General features: G+C 41.0%; 2 protein-coding genes across 3 annotated transcripts in view; one reads left to right on the top strand and one right to left on the bottom strand.

Moving 5' to 3' along the window:
* LOC117352133 overlaps window positions 1–12,262 on the top strand; it is a 1,164,809-nt gene that overhangs the window by 139,149 nt on the left and 1,013,398 nt on the right. The gene's annotated exons all lie outside the window — the stretch shown is intronic.
* Window positions 1–12,262, bottom strand: part of MUC5AC (mucin 5AC, oligomeric mucus/gel-forming) — a 136,361-nt gene that overhangs the window by 83,628 nt on the left and 40,471 nt on the right. For both annotated transcript variants that reach the window (XM_033928249.1, XM_033928250.1), the window contains exons 20-27: window positions 11,439–11,491; window positions 9,364–9,464; window positions 7,604–7,755; window positions 6,804–6,942; window positions 6,601–6,711; window positions 6,061–6,240; window positions 4,336–4,575; window positions 1,189–1,345 (exon numbers count right to left, since the gene is read on the bottom strand). In XM_033928249.1, coding sequence (XP_033784140.1) covers window positions 1,189–1,345; window positions 4,336–4,575; window positions 6,061–6,240; window positions 6,601–6,711; window positions 6,804–6,942; window positions 7,604–7,755; window positions 9,364–9,464; window positions 11,439–11,491 — 1,133 coding nt within the window. The remainder of the gene's footprint in view (window positions 1–1,188; window positions 1,346–4,335; window positions 4,576–6,060; window positions 6,241–6,600; window positions 6,712–6,803; window positions 6,943–7,603; window positions 7,756–9,363; window positions 9,465–11,438; window positions 11,492–12,262) is intronic.

Here is a 12,262-nt window from a genome sequence, read left to right as displayed (position 1 = left end):
TAATATATTTACTTTATATTGAGGTTTTTGTACTGTAATCCATTAAGTTCCAGTAAACTGCACTTCAGTCCCTTTTAGGGCTCCTTTTATCAAGCCGCGCCAGTGGTATAATCCACGTAATAGCTCGCATTAAACCGCCAGCCTGCCTTGAGCAGGTGGTAGTTCTTTGGCCAGCGCAGGGGTTAGCTCGTGATTAAAAGTCGCGCGCGCTAACCCCGCTAGCGCGGCTTGACAAAAGAAATTTAAAGAAATTGTCTGCCTGAAGTTCAAGTTATGTAGACTGTATCAGAGCTTAAATCACATTAAAACCTTTTCTTAGATATCTGTTACTTTTTTCTTCTCTCCTTATTATCTAGAATGCCCCCCTTCTATTTGGGGGTCTAAGGAAGAACTTTAAATTGTTTCCTTCTGTTTTAATGGACGAGACCTTCATTTACAAAGGCGCGCTAAGCATTTTAGTGCAGAATTAGCACACGCTAAGTCAATGCGTGCGCTAACCGCTAATCTGTCCATAGGACAACCTGCACGCATTAGCGTTTAGCGTGCATTAATATTTAGCATGTGCTAAAAAGCTTAGCGCACCTTTGTAACAGAGGGGGGTAAGTGTTTAGTACTGTATTGCTTGAACAAGAGTCTACTTGAAAAGTGCAATTAAAAAAACCAAAAACACTCCTCCACTTGTCTTTCTAAAATATAATCTAACTCGAAGGGCTCCTTTTACAAAGCCGCGCTAGGGCCTTAATGTGCGGAATAGCGCGTGCTAAATTTCCGCACGCACTAGCCGCTACCGCCTCCTTTTGAGCAGGCGGTAGATTTTCGGCTAGCACGCGCTAAAACGCTTGGCGCACCTTCGTTAAAGGAGCCCTCAAAATATTTTTTTCTACTCTAAATTAGTTTGAGAAACTATATTTAAAGCGTATTTCTAAAATGAGACCAGTGACGATTTGGGTGCTGATATGCCGTAAGTAAAAAAGTTTAATATTCATACTGGCGGCACTGGTGAGGTCCGAGAGTGAATTGCCCTAAGGCTTCTTGCTTGACTGTGTGTAATAATATTATTTTTATATACCGCCAGACCACGAATGGTTCTCGGTGGTTCACGCAGACATAGAATTTAGTCCTAAGTGCATTAAACATTAACGTAAGCTAGTAACTGAGAACCCAAGAGTGTAAAATCAGTGTACTCACGACAGATTGTAGGGGTTCTCCAGGAGACACAGATGTTCGCTTCTCCACACGCCTGGGCGTAGGCAGCTACCGCTGTACAGAAACATTCGCAGTCTCCACCAGTGTCACAGGCGCAGGCGTCTGTCACACACGACTCATAATATTTTTCTGGGTCCACCTGTGGGCAGATGGAAACAAATATTGAAGGATATGGATATTCAGGCAATGCTAATGCTGTCCTCTTTTAGTTATCTCATTCGTTTTTTATCTCGTTGTCCCCGAAGAGCTCAGAACGGCTTACAGGTTAAACAAAGACAGAAGGAAATCCAACGGAACTGCAGCGCTATGTCAGACGACAAACAAAAGGGAAAACTGCAGAGATGATGTACAAGATGCCAAGTCTTGAATCAAAAAACAATAATACTTTGAACAATAAACAGTTTGGGGCTCATAATTGAAAGAGAAATACGTCCAAAAACTGGCCTAAGTCGGCACTTGGACGAACATTTCTCAAAAACGTCCAAGTGCTGATACTAAAAACGGGTTTTGGCCGTGTTTCTAAATGACCTAGGCCTTCATAGTGCCACTGAATGACCAAAGCTAAACGGGGCGTTTCGGAAGGAGTGTTGAGGGCGGAAGTTGGGCGGGACGTGGGCCGATTTAGACTTAGTCGTACAGCATGTATAACCGAAAGTTATACAGCCCAAGATCGACGGAACTTGGACGTTGTGACTTAGACCATCTAAAACATGGTCTAAGTCACAAAAAACCACCTAAACTCACCAGATAAGCACTGTAAACACTTAAAACAGACCTCCATACACTACCCCAGTGATCACCGACCCCCCCACCCCCAAAAAATATTAATCACATCTCTAAAATTCAGCCTCCAGACCATCATCACCTGGCTTCCTGGCATAGGAAAGCCTAGTCGTCCAGCACAGAGGCAGCTTAAGTCATCTTGGGGGTGGATTAGGGACCCATAGAGAGGAGGACACATGCCCATAAGCCCCTGTAATCACTGCATTGATACTTAAACATGTGCACTCCCCTATACACCCAAAAACCCTTTTTTACTGGCATATAAGTGGGTCCTGCAGCCATAAGGGCTATTGGGGTGGTAGATAAGTGGGTCTAGGGGATTCTGGAGGTGGTTTGGGGGGCTCACCGTAACCTATAAGGGAGCTGTGGTGAGGAGAAGATATGGCATCCTTTTTGTGAAGTTTACAGCAGTGCCCTGTAAGGTACCCCACTATTTAGGTGCCATGTCTGTGTGTGCAGTCCATCACTTTGCAGACCCCTCCCACGTCCAACAGGGCTTGTTCTAGGCGTTTTGGACTTGGATGAAAATGTGGTATAAAGATGGACGATTTAGCGGCTTGGACGGTCAGATCAGCAGGACGTATAATTAGACAATTTTCAAAACAAAAAAAAAGTTGAACGTATTTTTTGAAAATGTGTCTTAAGCTGTTTTTTATTTTGGATGACTTGCGAGATGGACGTAAACGGACTTAGACGTCCCTTTCTATTATGCCCCTCTTTGTATCTAAGATATGGTCCAATTGGGTGAAAAGCCGGGACCCAACACGGTCAGTGTTTCGAAAAAACACTCCTTCCTCAGGGGTCCTTCTCTCAATTACGTTTTTGTCTTGTCATTAACTTTCCCCATTAAAAAAAATTTTTTTTAGCTTTTTATGCAACTTTAAATTTCTTACATATATTTTTTTTTTTTTATTTTATTTATTAAATTTTCCATTCTTACAACAACTGAATCACAATTAATATAATTAAATACTATATATCATTGTATCTATCATCAATACATCCTAACTTATAAACATTATATATTATAAATTATATATTATATATAATCATAAATTATAAATCCCTCCCCATTCTCCCAATTCATATTTCCAAAAATTATATATATCCCACCCCATTTTTATATAATTACTATCAATGTGCTAAGAAGTCTAATCATTAGAATAATTAGTCAATGGTTGCCAAATTTTTTCAAAATTGTGAAGATTCCCTTGTTGTAACGCTAATACTTTTTCCATTTTGTAGATGTGACAAACAGAGTTCCACCAGAACGTATAATTCAATTTAGTATAATCCTTCCAATTTTGAGTGATTTGTTGCATGGCGACTCCTGTCAATATTAATAGTAGCTTGTTGTTATATGTTGAGATCGGACTCTGAGTTCTCATTGCAGTGCCAAATAATACAGTGTCATATGAGAGTCCTTTTTATTTTTATTATTATTGTAAACCGACCAGATACTTGTGATGGTCAGTATATCAAATTATAAATAAACTTGAAACTTGTAAGGAAAGTGTGAATGGTGATAGCAGTCATGTGTGGCTATGAAACGGTGAACCAAGGTGTGTAGTGATAGTGAAACTACTTTTACGTAACGTAAAAATATGATCGATAAATGCTAATCAATTGAGTGAAAATTGTGGATACGTGTGGGATGTAAGTTTTTCACAAGTATTATTGGTTTTTGATTAAAGACTTGGCATCTTGTACAGTTTTCTTTTTTGTTTGTCGTCTTACAGGTTACACAAAATAAGGAGTGGAATTGTCCTAATGAGACTGGTGAACACAAATGTGTTATGAAAATGTCCTTTTATTCATCCAATAACTCAACTCAATGACTCGACATGTATATGTTTCGGCCAAACCGGCCTGCTTCAGGAGTCTTCTGAGTAATGCTGGATGTTATTTTGCATAATGTGTGGGTATACAAGTGAGTGCTAAAGTGTAGCATCTTTTGCAACAGTGCTTGGAGCCAAAAGGTCTGGGCGTGCTGAAGTCGAAAAAAAGCAGGCCGGTGTGTTCGAAACATGTACGTGTCGAGTCATTGAGTTATTGGATGAATAAAGCCATTTGAACTATTGTTTCAGATTTACGCCATGCGTTTCATTTCATTTTGATTGTATACATGTATTTTACTCGATTATACCTATAGCGCTTGCTGGAATGGCATTTTAGATGGAAAATAGCACACAATGTTAAGACAAATACCATCAATGATTTTGTGTCATTTCAAAATGACAGCACATCCTTAGTATGAAGTGTTAAAGCAGAGTCGGTTGGCAGTTTCCTTTATTTCGGTGGAATGTTATGCTTTTCCCAGAGAGCTGATGATAGAACAGATTGTACCTGAGGGTGGCAAGCAGCAAACACTTCACTGTTAATGATGCTGCACTGCTTCTGCGCCCAGGACTTCCGGTAAGGGTTTGCAGTGCACGGGTCCTTTGTTTCGCTGGCATCTGGGCAGGTAGGGGAGAACTTCCAGCTGTTTCCAAACTCTATCACATCGCTGACCACAGACTGACTCCTGGTGGTGAAGTCGTTGATTGCATTTCCATCGTAGTTCCCACAGAGGCCACAGACCTTCCCCTGCAAAATTAAAATGGAGTTCAGTATTTAACAAAGGGAGCAGGAGAGCAAATGCATCTGACTTTTGATCACTCATAATGAGTCTTTGGGCATTCAGTACTGATCTTTCCTAGAAATAGCTCATATACAAAATGAGGGATTAAAACTGAGAAGTACATAGAAATTCCTGTATGGTCCTCTTTTTCTTCTTCCCAGCTGACTCTCAATAAAGAGCATAGGCAACAGAATGGTGTGGGCCACTGGTGCCATGGCCTCACCAATATTTTGCTCGGTCAAGCTTCAGCAAGTGGAGAGCTTTGGAATGAGGCCAAAGATTGGATTGTTTGACTGTTCCAACCAAAAAGAATCATGGTAAAAGATCAAGAATTTGATATACCTCCTTTTTGTGGTATATTAAATACAGATACTTGTCTCTGTCCCTACTGGGCTTACAATCTAAGTGGGGACAGTGGAGGGTTAAGTGACTTGCCCAGGTTTCAAGGAGCTACAGTGGGAATCAAACCTCAAACTCTGAAACATAGAAACATGACGCCAGATGGCCCATCCAGCCTCCACATCCAAAGCATCCATTATCTCTTCTTCTCCCTAAGAGATCCCACCAGCATGTCCCTCGCTATCTTAAATTCAGACCCAGTCTTTGTCTCCACCATGCATCTACTACCCTTTCGGTAAAAAAGTATTTCCTTCGATTACAATCTGGCCTAATGGCTTGAATCAGCGTAGTGAGGGGTGTGCATTTTTTTGAATGACACTTTTTTTTGAATGATACCGCTTCTCTGAAAGTCAGTGTTCTCTAAGGCTGATGTCCGTCCAGGAAGTGGATCGTAGCCTGCGTTTTTAAGTTGACTGGTCGTTTTGTAGCTTTATTGCACGGTGAGAAGATTTAGCGTGTGTAAAACCCTGAAGCAGCCAAGCATGGTGAAACGAGGCCTTGTTGGAATAGTTTAATGGTGTTTTCAACGTCTTTTAACTGCTTGCCGAAAGATTCGTATGCAGATTAAATAGGGAGGATACAAGCACAGCAGCAGGAGCGTCCGAAGCCAAAAAGAATTAAGCTAAGTGTTTTCTCCTTGTGTGCTTTATAAATGAGTGCCCACTGGTGGGTAGAGCCCTTTGTTGATCTTTACAGTTTGTGGGGGTTGGAGTTTTTTATGCTGATGACAGAAGGAACAGCAGCTTGAAATCACATGTTGATTGCTGCGTGAAAATTGGGTTTTGAGGCTTTTTCTCCCCCCCCCCTTTGATAATTAAATGTAGATCTTGGGAACTTCTCCCAACTTTGCCGAGTAACATTTTTTTGAATTTTTGAAAATTTAAACATCTCTATCATATCTCTCTTCTCTCGCCTTTTCTCCAAAGTATACATACTGAGATCTTTAAGGCTTCTTTTTCCTTTTCACTTCTGTTTCTTGACATCTCATGAATTCTGTAATATGCAAATATAACAGCATTACTGTGCTTTGGGAGTCTAGATGCAAGGCTTACCTGAAATTCAGAGCTGAGTTTGATGAAAATACTGGTCTTCCTATCCCACATGAGGATCAGCCCATTCTTGGCTTCGATCACCAGGTAGATACCCATCGTTCGGATCTTGTATGGCACCTCCTTTCCTGCTCCTCTTTCCAATACTTCAAAATGCTCCTCTGTGAGTATCAGCTCATAGGTCTAAAGTACAAATCCAAACCATTTTGAAAATGAGAGGAATATCTTTTTGAAATTGTGAATCAACAGGACCTAAGGAAATGTGTCTCTTCCGTTATGGTAACAAACGCCATTTCTACTCTGAAAATGCTGTTTGCTCTGAATAACTACATGAACAGGTTTCATACCCCTCAGCTCTTTCTTCCATCTCTAGTTTTAGGAGATACAGGAAAAGTTTTAATGTTGTGAGTGGCTTGGACTACCATAATGGCCATCTGTCTACTCTGAACACTTTGCAATAAATATGGAGAATCTTAAGACTTTTTTTTTTTTTTTTTTTTTCAAAGGACGGACCATTTATTTTATTCTTGGAAAGCTACCCACCTCTAGGAAAATTTTAATGGCTTTGGAGCAAGTGGTTCCAGTGGTGCCGCAGGGGATGTTCTCCGTGATCACTCGGAAGGTGCTGTTGCCGCTGTTCTTACCACAGTGGTCCTGAGGAGAACAGAAAGTGGTATCTTAGTAGTGGACTGCCAGTTATGCTCTAAATTGGCTCAACGAACCAGCCCATAGCTGCAGTTCTTTACCTGTGCTAAGGTGTACTCGCAGTCTCCACTGAAGCTGTAGCGTTTTTCATCGAAGGTGATGTAATGCCCATCTCCATACACACTGCAAGTTGCCAGGCAGGGTTTGTTGCTACACTGCCATATTCTGTTCTTACATGAACTGTAACAGATAGCAGAAGACAAAAAATACGAAGAGAAGCTTCTCTCTTGTCCATTTATTTACTTTTTCTAAAACTGGATACATCTTTAATGGAACTTGAATCCATTTAGTTCAAGCACCAAAAATAATCTAAAAACATCTATTTTTTTTTTTTCAATGTGTCTTACAACAAGAAGAGAAACATTTCACATATACTTTCTGACATCTAATTACTGCATATTAATGCTTTGTGCTCTTGTATTATGTTCTGTCTTCAGACCACTAAAGAGACAAATTGCTACACAGCTCTGTGAAATTAATTTAATAATTACAAAAAGTGTGAGCACGCTGCACAGAATTTTCAGAGAGAAAGCAAGCATGTACTTTTGCTTTGAAAATTACTCCAACAAAATGTATAGGCAAACGCTCACATCTATTTGTTGGTGCATATGGATTTCTTATGTTGGAGTTTTCAAAAGCACGTGCATCAATACAAAATCCTGCCCTCAGGATCTTCTCTGCCTGATGGGGATGGAGATTGGACCTCTCATATTAGGCGGACGGTTTTGTAAATCACAGTTGTGCAAGTTAAGCATCAGTTTACTTGAGGAAATGGTGTTGAAAATAATTTTCTGCGGTATGTGATTTGAGGAGACTACGCTAGTTGCGATCTGGTTCATACCATGTATTGCATCTGACTTTTATCTCTGCTCCCGGCTGGTAAGTGGCTTCATTATGGATACATGGACACTTGTCTTCAGTGATACAACTACCACTGCCATCAGACACCAGTCCCTCGGGGCACAGACAGCCAGAAATGCACTGTGTGCTGTACTGTAAAAGGCAAGGAGAAACCAAAACATCAGAAGAAACACTGCTGTAAGACTAATCTTCAACTAGCTACCCATCCCATCATGAATAACATTCAAAATATCACGCATCATTCACCACATACTTTATGGAAACTCAGCTGCTCCTCTCATCCAGCTCTTCTGAATGGCATGGTCTACTTCTCGAAGAACTCTCAACAGGATACTTCTAAATCTCCTATCCACAATAAAATCTTCAGTACAAATGTGTTTTTCACTCCATGCTTACCTTTCTGGGAGTAAAAACTTGGAATGACCTCACAGATGACCAGAATGGAACTTAGCTACACCATATTCCAGAAGAAACGGAAAACCCATCTTTTCGACACTTAGGCCTCTTCTATCAAACTGCGCTAACAGTTTTTAGCGCAGAGAGTATATACACAATATGGTCGAGACACATACGGACAGGATGTATTTGGAAAGCTAGTGGTACAACGACTGAGATATAGTAGATAGAGAACATCTGAGAACACCCCCAAATCAAAGAAATTAAACGGAAAAAAACTATATGATGGCCTCCTAGCCACTCAAGCAGCAAAAATAGATAACCAAATCTCCAATCTACTGATAACAACCCCAAACTACAAGATGTTCAGAAAAGAAATAAAAACTATACTCTTCAAGAAATCCCTGAAAAAGGTTTAACTCCACTAGCACCATTCTTCTTCCCATCTTCTCCCTAACTTACCGATACTACCTGATCTTCTCTTTACGTTCACAAGAAATGACCAGTGATCTTCCTTTGTAACCCTCCTTCTATAACTCTTTTGTAATCCACCTTGAACCGCAAGGTAATGGCGGAATAGAAATCTCTAATGTAATGCAATGTAATATATTAGGTAACTATACATGCTATGATAGATATGAACAGCTGAGGGTTGTTAATTAAGTATACTTGCTTATAGGAGAGATAAACATCTGAGCTACACTAATCAACTGTAGTAGACAAATGTCAGGAAGTTCTGTTTCGCACAGCGAGTGGTGAACGCTTGGAATGCTCTCCCGGAGGAGGTTGTGATGGAGACTACCATTCTGGGTTTCAAGCGCAAGTTGGATGCACACCTTCTTGCAAATCACATTGAGGGATATGGGTAATCAGGGTCTCCATCTAGGAGCACCTGGCTTGGCCTCCCTGTGTGCGGGTCGCCGGACTAGATGGACCTAGGGTCTGATCCGGTGAAGGCGTTTCTTATGTTCTTATGTAGATATAAACAACCAAAATAATCGAATTTACTATATATGCTTTGATGAGGAACTTAGCGCTATGGTCTAGACCAGTGGTTCCCAACCCTCTCCTGGAGGACTGCCAGGCCAATTGGGTTTTCAGGCTAGCCCTAATGAATATGCATGAGAGAGATTTGCATATAATGGAAGTGACAGGTATGCAAATCTGCTCCCTGCATATTCATTAGGGCTAGCCTGAAAACCCGATTGGCCTGGCCTCCAGGAGAGGGTTGGGAACCGCTGGTCTAGTTGATGAGTTTGTTTATGGCAGTGAATCATTTCTGAACGGAAAGAATATAGGACTGGCTTCTGATTTCCCCATTTCCAGCACCTACTGGAGACTTACACATTCCATGTCCAGCGTGTGGCAGCTCTTCTGGCATTCAGACCCTGTGGTGCCCGCGGTGGTATTGGTGCAGTCAAAGTAAACCATGGGCGAGGTACAGACTGGACAAAGAAACAGCAGCAATATTTAGTATTTTTCAATCAAGCATGGCAGAAGCTAAGAGGTCCTTTTATTAAGGTGCACGCTAAATGCTGAGATGCCCATAGGATATAATGGATGCCTTAGCACTTAGCACACCTTAATAAATGGACACCTAAATTATTGAAATGTTCACAGATGTAACCACAGTTTAAATGAAAGAGGGATAAGTGGCATTCGACACTCCAACTAAAAAGGTGTTCTGCTGCCTTTATGTTTCAAATGATATTCCTAGTCTTTTTATGGTCTAAATCAGTGGTCCCCAACCCTGTCCTGGAGGACCACCAGGCCAATCGGGTTTTCAGGCTAGCCCTAATGAATATGCATGAGAGAGATTTGCATATAATGGAAGTGACAGGCATGCAATTCATTAGGGCTAGCCTGGAAACCCGATTGGCCTAGTGGTCCTCCAGGACAGGGTTGGGAACCACTGTTTTAAATACAGAAAACTCAGTTGGAACCTACAATTCATTTTCACAGCTCTGAGAGAGCAGCCTGCAAGAAGATATCCTGGAGTCAAATCTACTGCAGAATCAGGAGGGTGAATTCAGATCTTTAGGGATCATTAATAGCTGAAAAATGTTAGTGTGAGCAAAATAACAGAACTTTATTCTTCTATACCGCCACAATCAAATGATTTCTAGGCGGTTTACACTGAAGAGAGCTGGACAATCAGCGAAGTACAAAATACAAATAGCAAAAGTACAATAAATTTCATAAGAATGGTCAGAGTAACATTAATTTAAGAAATGAGTCTATCAAATAATAGTCTTAATTTCTTTCCAAATTAACCCATATAAAGTTCTAACAGGCATAAAATAAGCTTGAAACAAACTTCCCCCCCTTTTACTAAGCCACGGTGGAGGTTTCTACCGAGGCCCGGAGCACTAAATGCTCCAATGCTGTTCCAACGCTCACAGGAATTCTATGAGTGTCGGATTATTTAGCATTCTGGACCGTGGTAGAAACTTCTACTGTGGCTTAGTGTGGGGGTGGGGGATTCATTTATGATGGAAACTCAGGAAAAAAGAATGAAAATGAACCAAGCTGTTTTTCCATGCACATCCCTACAAAATATCGTAGCAAATAATAACGTACCATGGCGATCACAAGCAGGGAAGGGACCTAAATGGGTCTGCATTACAGATCATCCCAGCACAATAAGTGCAGCTCAAGGGCATAGTCAGCAATCACCATAAAATATTACCTTTGCTGGTGAGGATGCCAAGGCTTACCAGCCAAAGACATCTCCCTCCTGGGTTGCCCTGCAGCAGCACTTAATTCACTCAGGTGCGCTCTCTCATCCATGCTAGGCTAGACCTGAACTGAGCATGTGCCACAGAGCCAGCTTTAGCAGCCAAAGTGCATCTGAGTGAATTAAGTACCGTTGCATGTGCGACAGAGGCAGAAAGAAGAACACCTCACCTTTGGATAGGCAAGGAAGACATCCTTTCAACGAAACAGTAAAGTTTTTATTCAAAGGTATGGTCCCAACAAGAATCCTAGTTTCGGCGTATGCAAACGCCTTCCTCAGGGGCCACTGGTTTGTAAAGCTATAGAAACTCTGAACGTCGGGTGTGAATCAGCTCTTGCATCAGCATGAGATTCTACAGCGTTTCTACAGCTGGCTGGAAGCAATGCATGATGGGGCATTTATTATTATGCTATTTTCTATACCACCTTTTGTCCAGCAACCAAGAGAGCCATATCAGGGACGACTAAAGAGCTCAGCTGAATAACTATGGCAGCACGGAGAAAAGCAAAGTATCCTTATTCTTAAATGCCACTGGCCAGTCTCATGCAGTGTTAATAATAATGTGAAATACACAGGACCAATTACCTCCATACTAATTAATACCAGAATAATTTGTGTGAGAATCATAGGCTGATGGTAGATGATAGCATCAGGAAAGATAAGGACATGCTTTGTTTGTTACCTGGTTGAAGAGTTTGGCCTCCAATACAGCTCAGCTTCCCTTGTGTACACGTGCTGTAAGGGAAGAGGGGAAAGCCTGATTTGTAATAAACTTGTTTTGTTTTGGTTTTCATTTCTGCTTATCTTGGAAAATACATGGTTTCATGTATGAGCAACTTTCATAAGCATGTATTTAGTGTTTAAATCATACTGAGCAGGCTGGTTTCCGATATTCAGTAGCATTTATTCGAGTACTGCCACTAAATATTATCTCTGACCACCCTGGCAGAATCTGGGCAGTGCTGGGGAGCCAGGCTTTATATAGCCAGGCACCAGTGATTTGTTACAAATGACTCTTTTTAATTTGTATCACCATAATTACTCATGTAAACCGCTGTAAACTTCATAGAGGTATTGGCGATATACAAATAAAGATTGTATTATATTATTGATCTTCAGTGCTGGTGCAGCGTACCTAACCGGGCAAGTTAGTCTTAACTTTGCAAGGTTAGCTATGCCAGTATGGCACTGGATGTTGGCCACTAAAGATCTGGATAGTCAATGCCAGTTTGCGGACAGAGCCCAGCACTGAATTTCAGGATCTATTTTAGCTGTCAGAATGAGATGTACAGTGTCAGCATCTATGAGACAAACTTGGTTCTTTTTATTACATAGAGCTTTTTGGACCCCTACACGTTTGCAAAAATTAGATAGTTCCAGGTCTAATAGATGCTGGCACTGTAATCTGGAACCAGGGACGTTAGATCACTTACTGTATCATTGTCCCTACATCAAAAGTTTTTGGAATGCAATTTGGCCACAAATTAATAAATTGATGGAAAATTA

This window comes from Geotrypetes seraphini, chromosome 19 (genome assembly GCF_902459505.1).
Source record: "Geotrypetes seraphini chromosome 19, aGeoSer1.1, whole genome shotgun sequence".
Lineage (NCBI taxonomy): Eukaryota > Metazoa > Chordata > Amphibia > Gymnophiona > Dermophiidae > Geotrypetes > Geotrypetes seraphini.
The sequence above is the reverse complement of the archived record's forward strand: the minus strand, read 5'-3'. Positions and strand labels throughout refer to the sequence as shown.